The 21,663-nt window shown below is 31.6% G+C and overlaps 1 protein-coding gene and 1 pseudogene across 2 annotated transcripts; one reads left to right on the plus strand and one right to left on the minus strand.

The window, feature by feature from the left end:
- The first annotated feature begins 11,989 nt into the window (after window positions 1–11,989).
- Window positions 11,990–14,786, plus strand: LOC145134824 (Zinc-binding dehydrogenase family protein). Its single transcript, XM_079069645.1, has 5 exons — window positions 11,990–12,414; window positions 12,905–13,085; window positions 13,209–13,375; window positions 14,055–14,137; window positions 14,245–14,786. Exons 1-5 carry the CDS (start codon window positions 12,172–12,174, stop codon window positions 14,621–14,623), a joined length of 1,053 nt encoding a protein of 350 aa, XP_078925771.1. The 5' UTR covers window positions 11,990–12,171; the 3' UTR covers window positions 14,624–14,786.
- Window positions 14,787–14,799: 13 nt separating this feature from the next.
- LOC145134822 (U3 small nucleolar RNA-associated protein 18 homolog) lies at window positions 14,800–17,875 on the minus strand (annotated as a pseudogene). Its single transcript, XR_013719375.1, has 2 exons — window positions 17,613–17,875; window positions 14,800–16,587 (listed from the first exon to the last, which is right to left on the minus strand). The product of XR_013719375.1 is annotated as a U3 small nucleolar RNA-associated protein 18 homolog (transcript).
- Window positions 17,876–21,663: the final 3,788 nt, after the last annotated feature.

Below are 21,663 nucleotides of genomic sequence, written 5' to 3' on the forward strand. Positions count from 1 at the left end.
CAAAAAACAGTGTTTGATGATTTAAATAATTACAACGATAAAAATTAAAATCTTAAGCAAATCAACTTTTTAAAATTAATTAACCATAAAAACAACTATAAATATCATTAAACCATATATTATATTTAATTTTATTCATGACCAACGCACGTGTATTCGCCTAGTTTAATATGGTTAAATAAATATCAAACAAAAGATGTAATAATAAATAAACTAAAATTTAATAATAAATAATATATTTATATCTACTTATAAAGTTATATATTTAACTTTTAACATATTATACTTAATTTATTAGATTTAATATGTTGTTGTATGTAAATCATTATCAATTTAAAGCTACAACATTTTAACAGTTTGGATAAAATACTTAAATTATTAATTTAAATATAACATTACATGGTCAACTTAAACATAAATTTCATAACCACTTAAAAAACCCAAAAAATATTTTGTGAATAGTTAAAAGTGATATTGTAGTGCTAAATGTAAAAACTAAATTGTAATCTCAATTTAACTAAAATATTTCTTAAAGATATTTTTTATAATCATTAAAAATTTTCAAATAAGTAGCTTGAAATTAGTTGCAATAACAATAGTTAAAAATAACTCTATATAAATGATTATATTGCTACATTTAAAAACAAAAAACAATGTTTGATGTTTTAAATAATTACAATGATAGAAATTAAAACGTTAAGCTAATAAATTATAAAGAATTAATTAACAATAACAACAACTAGAAATAACATTAAGCCAAATATTATTTTTTATTTTCATTTAGGGATTGCAAAAAAGCCCGAACCCGATGGGGAGACCCGGAACCCGATCATTTCGGGTCGGGTAACAGGTCGTTATCGGGTTCTCGGCAGGGAGTGGGTTATCCTCGCACCGCCCCGCCCCGCCCCGATTATATATATATATATATATATATATATATATATATATATATATATATGTGTGTGTGTGTGTATGTGTGTGTGTGTGTGTGTTCGAATCCTTTTGATGTTAGTTGCACGCATTCAAAGATAAAATACTTAATGTGGGCATTCTTTTTAATTATTAAGAATCTGGTGTGAATGATCATTTTTTAAGTTTTTACGTATTACACTAAACTTAAATCAAATAATTTTTAATATAACGTGCAGTTTATTTTATTAAAGTGATGCATCATATTTTTAATTTTTAATATAACGTCCAATTTATTTTATTAAAGTGATGCATCATATTTTTAATATAACGTCCAATTTAGTTTATTCTATAATACATCGGGTTACCCTAAAACCGAATAAAGATTTTGTTATGAATTTTTTGTAAACACGATAAGATACCCGAAACCCGACAGGAAAACCCGATGAGGCGCCCCGATAAGATACCGAAAGATATCGATGCGGGTTTAGGAAACCATGCCCCGCCCCGAACCCTCCCCGTTGCCATTCCTATTTTCATTCATAAGTAACCCGTGGGTGGAGGTCATTCAAACGATTTATATTATGCAGTTTTAATATATATATATATATATATATATATATATATATTATCATATAATTCAAAATAATCAATATATTATATCAGCTTAGAATACGATCTATTATATCAAATTTAACAACAATGTTATTGTTATAATTAAGAAAACATATATTTGTAAAGATTTCAACTATATAGGTGTTTCTGCGCAACGCGCGGACATTCACCTAGTATACTTATAAATGAAGTATTTTTTCTTTCATCACATTCATTTGAAACTTCCATGCATTTTTCCTTTCACCACATTCATTTGAAACTCCCATGACTTTTCAATTTCTTTCTAATAATGATTATAAGTTGGTTAATAAAATCAAATAAATATCAAACTTAAAGTGTAATCATATATAAACTAAATTTCAATATTAAAAGAATATCTTTACTTCTACTTATAAAGTTATGTTTTTTAATTTTTAACATATTATACTTAATTCATTAGTTTTAATATATTGTTGGATGTAAACCATTATCATTTTACAGTTAAAACTTTTGAACAATTTGTATAAAATACTTAAATTATAAATTTAAATATAACATTAAAGGATCAACTTAAATATACATTTTAATTTAACTTAAACAACCCAAAGAATATTTTGTAAATAGTTAAAATTGAAAAATTGTAGTGTCTTTCTAATAATGATTATAAGTTGGTTAATAAGGTTAAATAAATATCAAACTTAAAGTGTAATCATAAATCAACTAAATTTCAATATTAAAATAATATATTTATTTTTACTTATAAAGTTATGTTTTTAACTTTTAACATATTATACTTAATTTATTAGATTTAATATGTTGGTGTATGTAAACCATTATCAGTTTGGCCAAAATTCTTAAATTGTTAATTTAAATATAACATTAGAGTGTCAACTTAAATATAACATTAGAGTGTCAACTTTTGAACAGTTTGGACAAAATACTTAAATTGTTAATTTAAATATAACATTAGAGTGTCAACTTAAATATAAATTTCAATTCCATTTAAAAAACTCAATGAATATTTTGTGAATAGTTAAAAGTGATAAATTGTAGTGCTAAATGCAAAAACTAAATTATAATCTTAATTTAACTAAAATATTTCCTAAAGATATTTTTATAATCGTTAAAAGTTTTCAAATAAGTAGCTTAATATAACTTACAATAACAATAAATAAAAATAACTCTATATAAATGATTATATTGTTACCTTTAAAATCAAAAAATAATGTTTGATGTTTTAAATAATTATAATGATAGAAATTAAAACGTTAAGCAAATAAGTTTTAAAAAATTAATTAAGAATAACAACAACTATAAATAATGTTAAACCATATATTATATTTAATTTTATTCATGAGTAAGTCGCGGGTAGAAGTCATTCAAACGGTTTAGATTATGGAGTTATAATAGATGTATATATTATCATATAATTTAAAATAATCAATATATTATATCAATTTAATATACTAATTATTATATCAAATTTAACAACAACGTTATTGTTATGTTTAAAAAAAACATATATTTGTAAAGATTTCAACTATATAAGTGTTTCTGCGCAACGCGCGGACATTCGTCTAATATAATTATAAAAGAGGCATTTTTACTTGAACCACATGCATTTGAAAACTCCATGGCTTTTCAATTTTTTTTCTAATAATTATTTTAAATTGGTTAATAATGTTAAATTAATATAAAAACTAAATTTTAATCATAAGTTAACTAAACTACAATATTAAAATTTCATAGTTTACTTCTATTTATAAAATTATGACTTTAACTTTTTAATATATTATAGTAAACTTATTAGTTTAAATATGTTGTCGTGTATGAGCAATTTTCGTTTTAAAGTCACAATTATTTTATGCAAAATAGTTAAATTATTAATTTCAATATAGTGTTAAACGGTTAACTTAAATTAAAATTTCAGTTAAACTTTAAAAAAATCGAGAGACTATTTGATAAATATTAAAGTTATAAATCATAGTGTTAAACCTAAATTGTAACCATAAATTAGCAAAAAAAAAAAAAAATCCACGAAACTATTTTTTATAATCATTAAAAATTTTCAAATAAGTAAGCTTAAAAACAACTTACAATAAGAATAGTTAAAAGTAATATTATATAAAAAAATTATAATGTTATCTTTAAAACAAAAAAAATGTTTGTTGTTTTAAGTAGTTACAATCAAAGAAACTAACTATTCATCAAATAAACTTTTAAAAAGATAAATTCTGAAACCAAATTAAAATAATTAAGAGGTTCCAAATACATTATTTCAAATAACTTATAACAACAATAGTTAAAAGTAACATTATATACAAAAATTATATTGTTACCTTTAAAAACAAAAACAATGTATGATGTTTTAAATAATTACAATGATATAAATTAAAATCTTAAGCATATAAGCTTTTCAAAATTAATTAATCACAACAACAACTATAAATATCATTAAACAATATATTATATTTAATTTTATTCATGAGTAACCTACATGTAAAGGTTATTGACACAATTGAGATTATAAAATTTTAAAAGATATCTATATTATCATATAATTTAAAAGAAACAATGTTTATATAAACTTATTAAAAGATTTATTATATAAGAAGTAACAACAACGACATTGATATATTTAGAAAAACTATATTTGTAAAGATTTCAAATATATTGTTGTATTCTGCCCAACGCGCGGGTATTCGTCTAGTATACTTATAAAAGAAGTATTTTTATTTGCACCACATGCATTTGAAACCTCCATGACTTTTTAATTTCTCTCTAATTATTATTATAAATTGGTTAATAATGTTAAACTAATACAAAAACTAAATTCTAATCACAATTAACTAAACTAAATATTAAAATATCATATTTTACTTCTATTTATAAAATTATGACTTTAACTTTTTAACATATTATAGTTAACTTATTATTTTAGATATGTTATCGTATGTGAGCAATTGTCATTTTAAAGTTACAATTTTTGTATAATTTATGATTTGATGCAAAATAATTAAATTATTATTTTCAATATAATATTAAACGGTTTATCTCTCTTATTTGGGTCCATAAAATCTTTCAGTTGTTGTAATCATTTAACAAAAGAAAAACCCTTAGAGTATGGATGCAAAATTACTCATAAAACAAAAAATTCTTCAAAAAAATCATTTAATAAATATTCAAAAAAGAACAACAAAAGATTTTCAAAACATAAAAATAGTAGACGGTTTAAACCGGGAAAATATTTCTGAAGTCCATCTGTCGATAACTTCTTTTCTATTTGTTTCAATGTTGTCAATATTGAGAACGTTTGTCCCAAACTGGTTTGGATTTCAAGTGGGAAGATCTGGCATAGAGCCAGTTCTATGACCTTGTTCAGTTTTAGGTGTTTTTCTTCTAGCACCTTGAAAAGAAGATTCTCCAGGATGATCAAAATGTTGTTCGGTCTTATTCATCCCGAAGTTAGGCTCTATATCAGAAGAAAGAGATTCTACTTCTTCTTCTGAAATATATACAGAAGTTTCTTTGTCAGATGTTTCTTCTATGACGTTAATCGTTTCATCAAAGTGGAAAAGTTGTTTAAGTTCGTCAGATGTAGAGATTTCTAAGTTTACTGTATCCTTTCCTTTAGATTCAGCAAGATCTAGTAACCTAAGAGCTTGATCAAGAATCGAGACATTTGATCCATTGATTATTAATTCTTCATCTTCATAGTTATCCCAGAAGAATTTTTCTACTCTAGATAAATAGTATATCATGTTGACTTAAAGTAGTCTTTAGGCCATGACATAGAACTTGGATTCCTTGATGATCCTAGTTCTTCATTTCCTACATTATAATTAGGGTATGAGTACTTACCAGTGAATGGTTTTTTATCTTCAGTTTTAGGATCTAAAACTGTAGTAGTTTTATTTATTATTTCAATAATTTCGTTGTTGCAAGAACATTTTTGAAGTTCTTTTTGCATTCCATTAATAATTTTAGTAGCGATGGCTTCTAGTTTGTAGTTACTAAGTCTTGGTTAATCATTTGATCAATCTTTTCAGATAGTTTTTCAACCTTTTCATTTAATTGATTAAGTGATTCCTTGATGTCAACCATAGATGTCATCCCATAAGCTGTTTCATTTGATTTTGCACTTCTTTTAATCTAAGATTAAAATCTTTCATTTGGTCTGTAAGAACAGCTTTATGGGCAACTTCTTTTAGTAGATCATCAAAGTTTTTAGAAAATTTTATTAAAAGTTTCTAGTAGTTTTGAGTTATGTTCTATTATGTTGTTCATTTTTTCTAATTGAGTAAAAAAAATTCAAAGTGATTGTTATCAAATTTTCATCCATTTTTAAGGGCAAGACTTAAATCTTTCTTAAATTGATTGAAAGGTTTATTATTTTTTGATATATCTTTAGAAATATCTTTTTGAATTCCAAAATAGTGATTTATTTTGAGTGTATTTAACCAGCATCTTGCGACAATCTGATTTATATTGTTACAAAGGTTAGTTAAGGTTTGAACGCCTGTTTTTCCTGAAGAAGAAAAAACATATTCTTTTTTCTGAGTAGGATCATCAAGATTTTTAAGTCTCAATGATTTACCCTTTTTGTAAATATGACGAAGGTCCATCTTACTCATTTATTACTTCGCTTAGTTGGTTGATCGTTTAATTTAAATTATCAACTCTAGAAGACATACTTCTTATGCTTTTGAGTATATCTCTTGGAGTGGGTTCTAGAGATTTAGATATTTCACCTATATGAAGAGAATCTATTGAGATTCTAGGTGGTAGCTTTTCTCCTAAAGCCTTTTTGTTTCTGGCTAAGTTTAAATCCCAAGAGCTATCTTGAGGATCTACGTCACAAAATTGTTTATCTTTGAAATGTCCTATTTCCGAGAATAAATCTCCAAGTTCTATGTATTCTTCTTTTTTATAGTCTATGCTATGATGACTATTTGTTAATGCATATCCTATGAGGTAGGTTATTGTGAAGGGTTTATCTCCTTGATTCATGAGATCACTTCTTTCAAAGTGATGAATAAAAGATAAAACCTTATTTAAGTTTGCTGATTTCAGATCTAATGCAAATTTAGGATAAACTGAAAACATGAATTTTTGGTAAGCTACATTTCCTTTGGCTGCACCAAGAATACAATCTGGTCGATGATTGATTCTATCATCAATCAAGGCCATTTTTATTGGAGAATTAATTCCTTCTTGAAATTGAGATTTGATTAAAACTTTTACTGCTCTGATGTGGACCATTCTAATTTTAGATCTTATTTATGTGGGAATAGCGTTTAGGTTACTGTTTATCTGTTCTTTGGTTAATAGTGGTAGATAAACATATCCTGTAGTGTCTTTTATGTCGACAAACATTTTCTTTTGTACTAACGAAGTAAAATATTTCGTTTTTTCTTTTTAACGTATTCAGAATATTAAATCTTGAGGGAACGCTTCGGAATATATTTTCTTTCTTTATTTTAAGATCTGTTTTCTTAATTTTTGAAAGAAGTTCTTGTTTAATCATTAGGCTTCCTTGAAAACCATCTTCATTTTCAACAAAGCTTAACGTCTGATCTGAAGGTTGTTCTTCAGAATCTCCTCTACCTGGTTCATTTAAGGATAAATCCATAACAAGGCTCAGTTAAATAATTTTAGTTAGACAAAAGACTTTTTTTTTTATGGAATTTTGCACACGAATGTGTGTAAATCTGGATCTTTTAGCATTTATTTTCCTTCTAAAATCATCTCATAGAGACGTTTGTAGCGTTAAATCTATTAAATAAATTTATTAGTTAATATAATTTAAATTTCTTTGATGTTGTTTAATAGCAATTCTACAATCTTTTATTTGAGAAATCAAGAACTTATTAGGTTCCTGATTAGCTAATACTTTATTACTACTCATTTGAGTTGTTATAAGATTTTTTGCTTTTTATAAAAGATAATTTATTATAGAGTTTATATTTTTTTAAATTGAAAAACTGTAACGAGATAGTTTTGTTATAAATTAAAAGATAGTTTTCATACCTTGTTCATGTTTGAGGCTCTATGATTTCTTCGTCAATCTTGGTGTCGATCTTTCCTTCTTCCCTACGTCCTTCTGACTAGCGATACTTGTTAGTACTAGATCATTATGACGAATAAGACTTCAGACTTTAGAAATATAGATAGTTGCACAAAAGATGGATTAAGAAAACTTCTCTTATTTATAAACGAACTAAAACCTGAAGGTTATTTTTAAGGGTCTCGTATTTTCACTATGCCTACAAATGAAAGCATAACTCTCTATTTATAGAATCATAGAGAGGATCTGATACAAGTGTTTTAGGTCACTGCTGACCAAATCATCCACTAACTACATTATTGTGTAGTGGTTTATCATTGAGGGTCCTCTCTTATTTGGTAGTTGTCGAGGAATCTTCTTTAATAATAGCATTGCGATTATTATTTTCAGTAGTGGAGGCCACCTTGATGGTTGAGCATCTTTGACAGTTGTATCTATTAGTGATTTTGTGGAGCGTCTTACAGATGTCTGCCACGTGTTCGCCGATTAAGTCTGACTTTAGCAGGGAGTTTTGGAAGGCTAAGAACAATTGTTCATCGGCCGGAGAAATCTCTTTGTTGTATTTGCGGTAGATTAAGGTCTTCTCATTGGCATCATATCCATTGATGAAGATCTTGTCATCTGCTGAAAAACTGAAAACCTTGTTGATAAAGATTTCAATTCTAGATTTTGCTAGCTGGAGAATATAAGTTCTTTCAAGCTTTTCTTCCATGGCTTTGCTGGCCAGATAGGTTTCTTGCTTGCAAATGCTTATCTGTACTAAATGATGAGGATGGTATTTTATTTCATCATTGTCATTCCAGTATGGAGTGCTACTGTTAAATTTTAGAAAAATATATCGATCATTTATGTAGCATCTTGTTCTGAAAGTTTTTATTGCTTTTGTAAAGCTTTTAGAGAAAATCTTTATTTCCTGCAGATTTTGACTAGGATAGATTGTTTTTACCAATCCTAGTTGAAATGCTTCATACACTTGTAAATAGTTGGCATTTTTGTAGATAGTGTAGTCGCTTAAATTTTTCCCGTCAATGGTGGAGAATTTTTCTTCTACAAAATTTTCTTCTGTTGCACTTCGAGCATACCTGTAACAATACTTGAAGTCCTTTATCTTAATTTCTATTCGGAGGTCAGGTGTGCCTTCTTCATTAATCTTGGGAGTTCTTCTTGGAAGGCTTCCAAGAATGGTTTTAGAACTTTTGGTAGAATTTAAGGCTAACTTGAATGTGTTAGGCCTTAAGGTTTCTGCTTCAGTGATAAGTTGTAGTTCTGAACACCTTTCAGATCTTGTGTATTGATCTGCAGTTATCTTGGCTTCAAGAAAGTTATTAAACTTTTTGCCTTTAATATTTTTAATTCCTTCAGTTGCCTTTTTGGTGATATTCCAGTCTTCAAATATACCAGCGTTGGGTCCATTGAATACAACGTGGTATGGTTTTGAATTTTTATTAGGAATTTGTAACAATTCCTTTGGGATTTGAATTCCCTTATCAGGTGATCCTGATCCTGAAGATGAACCTTCAGTTTTTGGGATTTGAATTCCCCCGTTGGGTCTTAGATTAAAGTCTAAGGGAGTAACCAACGTTATTGAAGTTTGTACTCATGTCTGGATTTTTGGTAAATCCACAACCTTCAACGAATTTGTTGAATCTTTACCCGGATCCGTTTGCTTAGGACTAGACATTTCTTTTCTTTTTAAAGGAGGTGAAACATTGACCTCTTGTTGTTCGGTGTTCTTTTGAACACTTACATTTTCTTCTTGACTAATAGGAGAGGAAGGAGAATAAAGTTCCTTTTGATGTTCATACATAAATAGTCTTACAATTTTTAATTGGTTTCTGACGAATTCCAGTTCTTGCTCAATAAGAGCTTGTTTGAGCATAAGCTCTTGTTCTTTCTCCATTTGAGAAAGGCTATGTACCTGTAGTCCAAATTATGGACTGAGGTTAAAACCTCGTGGGTCGTTAGACCACCAAAGTATAACGCTAAATGGCTTTGATTCCTGCATGAAAAGAATATCAAACCTGATTAGTTTTTCTGTTGGAATTCTCGAGTTATGAAGTCTGCAAAGATATTCTTTTCTCCTTTAATGTGCTCTACTTCAAAGCTATATCTGGAAAACCACATTTGCCATTGAACTAATCGACCTTGTTTGTTATCTCAAGAAATGTTATTTCTTAAAAAATAAGCAAAGTTTTTTTTATCTGTTCTTACTGTAAAATTTACAGGTGTTAAATAGATTGAAAACTTTTCAATTACCCTTTTAACGACAATATATTCTTTTTCGTTAGAATGGTAATTTCTTTCAGCATCCTTAAAAGATCCTGAGGTGTATCTGCAAATTAATTCTTTGGATTGATACTTAGAATTTATTACTTTAAGGATTTTTTCCCCTATAATTATATGAAGCATCAGTTTTGATAATTAATTTATCATCTATATTAGGACGATATAGATGCGGAAATTTTTTGAGGTTCTTTTTTATTTTTGCCATATAGCTAGATTCATCTTCAGACCATGACCAAAGGACATCTTTCTTAAGTTTGCATTGTAAAGGGCTTCTTATTTTTGTAAGTTTAGGAATGTAGTCTGAAGCATATGTTAAAATTCCTAAAAATCTTTGTAACTGTTTTTTATCTTCAATTTTATTAGGAAATTTATGAATATTTTCCAAAATATGATTTTGAAGACGATGACTTCCTTGTTCTATTTCTAGCCCAAAAAAAATTATTTTATTTTTAAAAAGTTGTGCTTTCTTTTTGGAAAGAATGATTCCAAGAAGATCACATTTTTTTAGAACAGCTGCTACATGTAACAAATGTTCATTTTCATTGTTGCTGAATATGAGGATATCATCTACATAAACGTAAAAAAAAATTTCAAAAGATCTGAATGCATTTTGCATATGTCTTTGAAATATGGATGAAGCTTGTTTTAGACCGAAAGATACAGCAGTCCATTGGTAATGTCCTTAGGGACATGTGAAAGCTGTTAAGAGTTGTGATTCAGCGTCAAGTAAAACTTGTCAAAAGTCAGATTTACAGTCGAAAGAACCGAATATTGTTTTTCCTCTAATAAGGGTGAGAAGTCCATCTTTATTAGGGAGATTATGGCTGTCACCTATAGTTGCTTTGTTAATAGCTTTGTAGTTAGCTACCATTCTTTTCTTTCCCCTTCTTATTTCTGCATCAGTTTCGACAAGGAAAGCGAGAGATCTGTGAGGAGATTTACTTGGAATAATGACCTTTATTTCAAGTAGTTATTTGATTTGTTTACTAAATTATTCGACATCTTGAGGACTGTATTTCATAGGTTTAATTGTGATGATAGTGGTCGGGTCGATTAATTTTATGTTTACTTTCATCCATCGTTTAGACTTTATTGGGTCTATAGGATTTTCTGAGCAAACTTTTTCAATAACATGAATTGGTTGAAATCTCATCAATAACAATTCTGTAGATAAAAGAACCAGGAATTGGTTGAAAATGAACCAGGAATTGGTTGCGGATTTATATTGTAGGACAACCTTATTTTAGTTATAAATATGTTAAGTTAACTTAAATCAAAATTTTAGTTAAACTTAAAAAAAATCGAGATACTTTTTATAAATAGTTAAAAGTTAAAAATTATAGTGTTCAACCGAAATTATAATCCTAAATTAATCAAAAAAACATCATACTATTTTTTATAATCATTAAGAATTTTCAAATAAATAGCTTAAAAATAACTTACAATGAGAATAGTTAAAAGTAATATTATATATAAATTATAATGTTAATGTTTAAAAACAAAAACAATATTTGTTGTTTTAAATAGTTACAATCAAATAAACTAACAATATTCATCAGATAAATTTAAAAAAGTTAAATTTTCAAATTAAAATAATTAAGAGTTTTCAAATATATTATTTTAAATAACTTATAACAACAATAGTTAAAAGTAGTATATTATACAAAAATTATATTGTTATCTTTAAAAACAAAAATAATGGTTGATGTTTTAAATAATTATAACGATAGAAATCAAAATCTTAAGCAAATAAACTTTTTGAAATTAATTAATCACAACAACTATAAATATTATTAAAATATATATTATATTTAATTTTATTCACGAATACCCTGCAAGTAGAGATTATTGAAACAATTGAGATTATAAAATTTTAAAAGATATTTATATTATCATATAAATTATAACAAACAATATTTATATAAACTTATTATAATATATTTATTATTATAATATATTTATAAAGATTCTAAATATATTATAACAAACAATATTTATATAAACTTATTATAATATATTTATTATTATAATATATTTATAAAGATTCTAAATATATTATTGTAGTACGTGCTAGAAGTATTTAAAAACCATATATTTATAAAGATTTTAAATATATAGTGATATTACGCGATAGATGCGGGCGAGACGTTAATGCCGGGTTTTTGGCAAACCTCTGTGGGTGGAGATGTTTAACACGGTGTCCAATCTCCCGCCATAAATAAGGGTACCCTCACCAGTCACCAAACCAAACCGTACTGAACTGAACTGAATAATAGCAACGAGAATAGACAACTGGAGCAACACACAGAGCGATCATGGAAATAGATTTAGTTGGAAAAACAATGGAAAACAAGCAGATCATATTCAAAAGATACACGAATGAATCTGTAAAAGAAACCGACATGGAATTGAAGCTTGGAAATCCGATCAAATTGGAAGCACCGAAGGGATCGAATGCCGTTTTAGTTAAGAACCTCTACTTCTCATGCGATCCTTACATGCGCGGCCGTATGCGCGATTTCCATCGCTCCTATATTCCTCCCTTCTCTCCTGGATCTGTAAGATTTCTTCTTCTTTCTTTCATTTTCATGCTTGCTTCTTGTTTGATTATGGTACAACACTTTATTGCATCGCGGGTAGTCCTTCGCCGGCCTCTGCAATCAGGCATCTTAATTATGTCTCTTTAGTCATTACGAGTACACCAAAACGCCTCCAAAATAGTGAATATCAATCGTTCACTTTTGAATGATTATGATTTATGAGGAATATGCTTTATCGATTCCAAATGATTTGGTGAAAATCAATCGTTGATTTTTTACATAAAATTGAATCTATAAATAATGAATTTACCAATTTGTAAACTAAATAGTTTTACCCCCTTAAAAGAAAAGGGTTAATCATTTGCCCCTAAAAGGAATTTCAGTATAATACCATAAATTAAATAATTTACCTAGCTTTTCTGACTTTAATGAGGAACTTGTGTGTAGTGTAGGAAGAGTTTATGTTAACAAAATCAACTATTAAATGACATAATTACATATGTTGTAGGCAATAGAGGGGTTAGGAGTGTCAAAAGTGTTGGATTCTGATGACCCAAATTTCAAAAGAGGGGACTTGGTAACAGGATATACAAATTGGGAAGAATACACTTTAATCAAGAAGACTAATGAACTGAGGAGAATTCAACAAGATGATGGAATCCCTCTCTCTTACCATGTTGGTCTTCTTGGTAATTAACAGCATATTTTCAAGAATCTCTTTAATTTATCTAACAACTGGAATTTGACCAAATTGTAGTAGAATTTAATTTAGTGGTTACAGAATCCTGATATAAAAATATAATATTATGCAGGCATGCCAGGATTTACAGCTTATGTTGGGTTTTACGAGGTTTGTGCTCCTAAAAAAGGAGACTATGTTTATGTATCTGCAGCATCTGGAGCTGTTGGACAGCTTGTTGGACAGCTCGCTAAGTTACATGGATGCTATGTGGTTGGAAGCGCTGGAACAAGCCAGAAAGTACATATTACCTGTTTCTTATTTACTTAATGAGCTTAATGGTTAAGCTCATTAAGTAAATAAGATGATGGAATCCCTCTCTCTTATGACTGTTTTGTTTTTACTTAACCTGGACATAATGACTTGATGGGTTAAGCTAAAAAACATGGCTTAACGTATCAAGACATTAACTCTTTACCTATTTTCCGTTCTTTTTCCCTTCCTAACTCTTCTCAAGTTAAAATTGACAAATACAATGAATATATATATTCAACAACAATTTATCCAGCCAAACATCATTACCCATTAAAACTGTTTTACCCATATACAACTTAATGAGAAAAAAATAGGATATATTTGGTCACAGAGTTTTATAGGAAAAAATAAAGTAAAAAAATGATAGTATTTAGATGCTATTGTGAGCAAAAAATTGAAGAATAAAATGAAATTTGTTTTTTGGAATACAAGGGTAAAATGGTCGTTTACTCTTGTTCAGACGGTTTATTCGGTTTAGAAAAGAAACACAACTTATGAGTACAACAATTCATCCAGCCAGACATCATTACCCACTAGTGTAAAATTATTTTGAGAAAAAAAAAATAGAATATATTCAGTCTGAGAATTTTATAGGAAAAATAAAGTACAAAAATGATAGTAGTGTTTAGATGCTATTGTGACCGAAAAAACGTACATTAATTAGGTGGAACTTTTGAAGAATAAGCTCGGGTTTGATGAAGCCTTCAACTACAAAGACAAATCAGACCTTGAGTCAGCTTTGATGAGGTAACGACTTCCTCATATTTCCTAAAAGATCGATGTTAGGTCTTTTTTAAATATATGTATGTATGTTACTTAAGAAGGGGTAATTTGGTAATTTACTATGATGGTAGGTACTTCCCTCAAGGAATCGATATATACTTTGATAACGTGGGAGGAGGGATGCTTGATGCAGCACTCGCAAACATGAGGGCCCATGGGCGTGTGGCCATATGTGGGATGGTTTCTCAAAACAATAGAACCGATGCGCAGAGTTTTCGCAACATGTTTAGTATTATATCAAAGCGTATAACAATAAAAGGTTTCCTTCAGAGCGATTTTATCCATTTATACCCCAGGTTTTTGGAGGAAATTACGGGTTACTACAAACAGGGAAAGATTGTTTACATAGAGAATATGAACCATGGCCTTGAAACTTCACCGGCTGCCTTTGTTGGCCTCTTTTCCGGCAAGAATGTCGGTAAGCAAGTCATATGCGTGGCTACCGAGTAAAGGGGGTCGATATCTAGAAATATTTTTATGATTAAAATATCAAGATTTCAATATTTTTTTAAATATCCAGTATTGTAATATTTTCATTCAGTTGAACAAACGGTAGTAAATAGATTAATCAGGTAGGTCAGACTAAATCTGATTTACCACATTCTTTGTGAAATTGCAACATAAGCTAACATCAGAAAAAAAAAATAATAATAATAATAATAAATAATACAAATTGTAACCAAAACAGTATTTAGCCAAAAATAAACACAGCGAATATAGATGTCGCTGTAACTTAATATTATCAAGTAAAAACAAAAATGCTACAGTAAGGTAAAAACCAGACAGATTTAGCTTGTGTATGGCTACTTTATGCATGTCGGTAATGATTTAACTTGTAAAGCAACACATGACCAGCAGCATTCCCCAAAGCCATCATCCCTCCACCCGGACTAAAATCCAAACACCGAGGATACTGCAACGCCTTATTTGCTGGTGGCCAGTTTGAAAAAACAGTAAACGAAGGCACATGCACCAACTTCATACTGTTCTTCTTCATACCGGAACAAATCGCCAAAATCTGCGCATCACTATTAAACTTGATAAAATCAACTTTTGTTGTCAGATTCTCAATCCTTTTCATCGGTTTTCTGTTTCCCCCCAAAAACTCCTCCTTATTGTAAACATTCACAATCCCACTATCGGACCCCGCTGCAAATATGTTCCCGTTTGGTGACATTCCAAGAGCTGTACCCGTTAAGCACCCTTCATCAACACCTTTATGGAAACAACTCATGCTTCTCAGATCAAAATGGTAGATCTGCCCGTCACCGCCCGTGCTCAACAACTCCTGCCCGTGATTCCCAAAAGATAAAGCCCGGGCAGTTCCGTTCATTTTAAGAGTTCCTATCAGTTCTTTTGTTTTTGGATGACACCAATAGAATATACCCTTCGTTACCAATAAACGCGATTGTTTTCGAATCCGGGGAGATTTCAAAAGTTTCTAGGCTTTTCTCCTCACGCCCCACTAACGGCCCGATTTTATCCATCTTCGCTTTGACCAGGTCAAAGCTGTAAAAAAACTTTCGCCTTCCGGAGAGAATAACCTGTGAGCCATCTGGCGTGAAAGACGCCTTTCTGATTGGACAATCATCAACAAAAATGGATTGAATTTTGGTGTTCCGTTTTCCATCGATCTGAAAAAACCGCAGCTTTTTGTCGAGTCCACCGGTTAGAAGTAACTGACCGTTTCTATGGAACTGAACCGAATTAATCGGGCCGCTTGATGGGTCCTGTGCGTTTGCATCAACTAATCTTGAATACTCGAGTAACCCGGGCAGCAGTTTTGAACTGCCCCTGCCCGAAACAACAAGATCTTCGGTGGTTTGAAGAATACCATCAAAATCTCCATCGCTGTCATCGGAGTTGTAAACATGTGAATCGGGCCGGGCCCAGTCTGTGCTCGGGTTGAGCTTCATGTGATGGGCCCGCAATCTTGATACATACTCGGATCCGGATATTATTTTCTCATCTTCTTCTTTCCGGATCTTTCTTAAACGGTTGACTTTTGAAATGTTTATGTTTGTTTTTGCTTCCTCTTCGTCTACCCAAACGGGCGTCCGTGGGGCAACGATTGCTGCATCCTCTTCGTATACAGACAATGCACTGTTGGCAGAACGATCAGTAAAGAACAAAGCATCTTCTTCTTCAATGTTCTTCCCAAACTCAACTGGATACAAAGACCCAAACAATACGTTTTCAAGTTTCTTCATCTCAGTTTCAGCTTCTTTCTCCTCTCTCTTTTTCTTCTTAGGCTTCACTGTGCTCAAATTTTCTGAAATTTTTGTTTCTTGCAACACATCTAAAGGTAAAGGCTCGTCAAGATCAGAATTCTTTCTTTTCATCTTCTCACCTCTGTCTTTAGAAACCGCATTTTGAGAAATCAAAGTAGCCATTTCTGGCTGAGACAGCTGTCACTGCAAAATTAAACACATCATGCGTCAACTAAAGAAACAAACACATCTGCATGATAAAATTCCAAAAGCAAATCATGGTAAATACACTGAAATACAAGGATAAAAGCTAATAATTTTCCTATATAAGATTCTACTGTGCGTGTGTGTGAATATGTGATATTTAAGCTCTAAACAACTCGTACAATCAGAAAATAATAAAAATCTGATTTATGTCACAAATTTATGCAAACACATTTATGTGACCATTTATGCAAACAAAACCTGAAGATAATAAAAATCAGAAAATAATACAAACATACAATCAGAAAAATAGAAAGCCATTTATGCGAACAAAATCTGAAAATAAACTCATACAATCAGAATTATGTGACAGATTACAAATCTAGAATTACTCTATGGACATAACAGCACATAACTTAAGCATATCAGCAGATTATTCAGCAATGCATATGAAGCACATAGAGTCATGGACAGAAGTCCTTGCTACACAGGGAAGTCCACGAGAAATCACTGAAACTAATAGGACTATTTTTGTCCAAAATGTACTGAAAAAGGGGAAGAATGTAGACATGTCCTCATGTCCATAGAGTAATTCTAGAGAGTCTGAATTTTTTTGAAATAGAGATATAGATTCAAAAAGTTATTCGCTCACCATATTATATTGAGATCTTCTATATCACCGCGTTACCTATTTTTTAAGAGATTTCACAAAATAACTATCGTTTATGAATCATATAAAACTTTTTAGTAAAAGGTTCACATACTCTGCACCCTCCTTTGCATTCAAGTTCACAAGAGAAGCAATAATTTCTCAAATAAACAAGCCAGTGGAATCAAATCGTGACAAGCTTGAAAACTGTGTAATATGCTTGGATGATAAATCTACCTAATATTTCTTTACAGTACGAAATCATAAATACTGAAATCAGTAGCACAACAAATTAACACAGTAGCAACAACTCAAAAAATAGAAATACAAAAAAACGCACAAACCAAAATTGGTAACAGTACAAAATCAGAAATACCAATGGATGCCGAATCGTTGATAGCGGTGTTGGACGATCCAATTCTCGTTGTCACCGATGGTAGTGGTGGACGAAATCAGAAATACCGATGGCAGCGTCGCGGGTCGATGGTGGAGGAACTCTGCGTCGCCGTATCGACTGTGAAAATGCTCTACGTCGGCAGCTTCGCCAGTCGCCGGCTCGTCGGCAGCGTCACCGTTTATCAGAAGCGGGAAGCGGCAGAAAGAACTACGGAAGCGTGAAGTTAATATTTGATTTAGGGTTTGTAGTCATCAGGTTAGAATGTTGGAGATTGTTTTTAAAACAACTTTTCATTTTAACTGTTTAAAAAAGTAAAAAAATTGCTAAAAGATGTTTGGCTAATGTAAAATATCTTTTAAAACGACTTTTTGTCGAAACAAAATGTAAATCGAATGGAATTCAAAGGAAAATGATTCCAATTCCCTTGAATTCCTGTGTTTGGTTCGGCTTTAAGGGAAGGAAAATGAATCCTAAATGAAATATTTTTCCTTCAAATGAAGGAAAGTTCATTCCTTCACATTTCTAATGGAATTAATTCCATCATAACATGGAAAGTAGCATATTACCATTTTGCACTCACTAATTATCCTTCATCAGGTAAACCTAGAGACATCGTCTCATTCTCGTTCAACCGCAACCTCTCCATTGCGTCTTCTCCACCTCATCACAGGGGCTTCATCGCAGGTAATCTCTCTCTCTCTACCTATCTCTCTCTCCCTCTCTCTTTAATCGCATTTTATACATTCGAACAACATAACCCCCTATGAAGTCGACCCCAAACAAATCTATTGTGACATCGTTGGAGGTTTTTTTTTCCTTCATTCGCTATTGTGAGCCCTCTGATATCATGATATCAGAATCTGAAAAAAAAAATCCATTTCTTTCTCTTCAATAGTTTTATTAGTCGAACTTGATTTATAGTGGATGTGATTTCGGGATGCTTTTTTGTTGTAAAGAATCGAGTGTTTTTTGGTTCTGAAAGGATCTGAACCATACTTCCATACTTACCGATGAGATAGTGAGAAGTGATCGAATTCTCACTTTGTTCTTGCTCTTGATCGTGATTTATTGGTTAATATGCATAATTGGATTATTTGACATAACAAAAAGTAGTCTGATGTGTAACGCCGGGTTCCTGGTATATAATTAATTATAATTTATTTATTTTTACAGAGCAACTCGACGAGTTGAAAGCCCCAAATTCGTCGAGTAGAGATCAAATGAGACGCGGGTTTTAAGTAACCTACTCGACGAGTTGAGAGCCCTCAACTCGACGAGTAGGCTGGTAGAGGTGAAACCCTAATTTCGGGGTCTTGCACCCTATTTAAGCATCTTAATCCCCTCATGCTAGCCTCATTTTCGGCCTCCAAGTCCCAAACCCTAGATCTCAAAACCCTAATGCATTGTGTGAGCTTGTGAGTCATTTTTTAGAGAAATCTTGTGTGTGTGAAGCTTGTGGAAGAAGGAGAAGCTTGAGGACTCAAGAAGGAGATTATAGATCCAACAACTTCACTTAATTCTCAACATTTTCTGGTAAGCAAGTCTCAAACTTGCTTAATGATTACTTAGATCTCTTTCCTATCACTTTTATTGGGTTTTGGTCCAACTAGCATGATCCTTGGGAAATGAACGTCCCAAGTGAGTATACTTTCAGATCTGGAGCCTTGAAGGGCTTTCATGGCATAAAGGTGCAAATTTTATGGCCATTGAAGCCCCATGCAAGCTTTAGGATGTCATTTGGGCCTTTTAAGCTCCAAAAGGCCATGCATGGAGAGAAAGTCAGATACTTTACGTGTTCATGTAGTGTCTAGGGTCTAGATCTCAGTTTGTATGCCTTAGCTTGAAGTATTAATGGCTTTTGGATCAAGATCTAAGTCTTAAAGAGTTAGGGTTTCAGCTAAATCCATTAAGAAAGGGTATTAACGGGTAAAGTTGGAAACTTTACCCTTAAAAGGACATTTTCGGTATATATGTGAAGTATGGAGCTTAGATCTGAAGAACAGGGGCTTAATCCATTAAGAAAGGCTTAACACACTGAAGAACTCGACGAGTTCATAGAGGAACTCGACGAGTTGGGACGATTTGTCCCGATCCTGTAAAGGGCAGAATTCGACGAGTCTGAGGAAGGACTCGACGAGTTGACTCGTGTTATCACGATTCTGAGTAGCATGGAAACTCGACGAGTTAGAAGATGACTCGACGAGTTGAGTCAACTCGTGGTTGACTTTGACTTTGACTTTGACTGGACGTTGACTTTGACTTTGACCAAGGTTGACCCGTGAAGGGGTTTTGAGTATGGAATGGTATCCAAGAGGTTGTTATGTATAGGGTGTGAGTAGAGCCGGGTGCGGAGCAGAGACGTTTCAGTTATTCGCACGACATTGAGGTGAGTTTTCTCCTATAAGAACGAGTCTAAGGCACCAATGTCGGCCCGTTTTTGTATGATAGTATAGTACGGACTAAGGTCCGATGTCGGGCAGTGCCCGATGTAGGTTTATATGTTTCAGGACTTCGGTCCGATGTCGGGGAAAGCCCGAGGAATGTTTGTATGCTTGATGTCTTTGTGATTCTTGCATGTGTTTGTTTTATATGGTTCCGGACTTAGGTCCGATGCCGGGGAAAGCCCGAGGAATGTTCATATGTTTCCGGATTTCGGTCTGATGTCGAGCGGGGCCCGAGGAATGTTTATATGTTTTATGTTATGTGATTATTTATGTGTAATTGTTTATATGTTATTATGTATACCGAGCTTTGCTCGATGTCGGGCGGGGCCCGATGCCGGATTTCGGTCCGGTGCGGGGCGGGGCCCGATGCCGGACATTGTCTGATGCCGGGCGGGGCCCAATGTAGCGTGCAAGGCCCATGTTATGTTATTATGTGATTATGTGTATGGTATGTGGTAGTTTGGGGAGACTCGTTAAGCTTCGTGCTTACAGTTTTCAATTTTGTTTTCAGGTATTTCCGGTAGCAAGGGGAAGAGCTCGGGATGACTGTAGTGCACACACCATTATGTTTTTAGCCTGGGATGTTTTACTCTGATGTATTGACACGTGTTTTGATATGATACTTTGATTTGATACGATGACTTATGTTTTTGATGAGATGATTTTGATAACTATGGTTTTTATTTAATAATTAAAAATGAAAATTTTGGACCGTGTTTTTGGGATGTTTCATGATGTTTACCCTTACCAGAAGTATCACTTTTTGTAAATCTTCCAAGTTTGTCATAATTTGTCACACCCCCGAACCAGACGGCGGAAACGTCCGGGGGCTGGCGTGACTTAAATTGAAATATCATCACAATGAATATATATGAAACATAACACATGCATCACCAACCATTACATAGTACAACTGGCATTGTTTACATCGAGTACAAGGTTTACATTACATGATTTCAAAATATAAAGTGTTTGGTGATTAGCTACTACAAAAGAAACTTTCAACACACCGGATGCTTCCTTGTCTAATGATTACCTGAGAATACAAGTTATTTTGAAAACGGTCAACATATATAATGTTGGTGAGTTCATAAGTGTGTTTGATGTAAAGTAGTTTATGTCATTGGTAAAACCCAGAAAATCCGATATTTTCTGTAATAAAACTTTTCTTGAAAATGTTGTGATGATCCTGTAAGTATATACGTGAATGATTTCAAAACATGAATAAATGAGAAGTTTTGCATTATAATGTTTGAAACTACAAGTGAGTAAGATTGATTTCCCCGGAAAACCCGATGTCTTCCGAATAAAAGTTATGAGTGTTTTTACTTTATTGAATCGTTACATCGAATGAATATGATTTCCCTTGATTAATGATTTTCCTTTGATTAATGATTTCCCCTGATTAATGATGTCGGATATCTACGTGAGTCGTTATAACCATGCATGATAATGACTAGTTCGTCTGTTTTGGTATTCTAATGAACACCGAAATTTGATCTTAAGACTTTGTCACCCTAGACTGGTCGAGTCTACTGTAGCGAACAACTTAGGTGTGGGGGAGTCACCCCCGTATAGATCTATAC

Source organism: Lactuca virosa, chromosome 8 (assembly GCF_052849685.1).
Source record: "Lactuca virosa cultivar CGN04683 chromosome 8, Lactuca_virosa_CGN04683_v6, whole genome shotgun sequence".
NCBI lineage: Eukaryota > Viridiplantae > Streptophyta > Magnoliopsida > Asterales > Asteraceae > Lactuca > Lactuca virosa.

Excerpts from the sequence above, each read along its gene's own strand:
- LOC145134824 (XM_079069645.1), top strand. The coding sequence starts at position 12,172 with ATGGAAATAGATTTAGTTGGAAAAACAATGGAAAACAAGCAGATCATA. Across the intron at positions 12,415-12,904 it reads CTCCCTTCTCTCCTGGATCT|GCAATAGAGGGGTTAGGAGT; the intron begins GTAAGATTTCTT and ends CATATGTTGTAG. Across the intron at positions 13,376-14,054 it reads GCGCTGGAACAAGCCAGAAA|GTGGAACTTTTGAAGAATAA; the intron begins GTACATATTACC and ends TACATTAATTAG.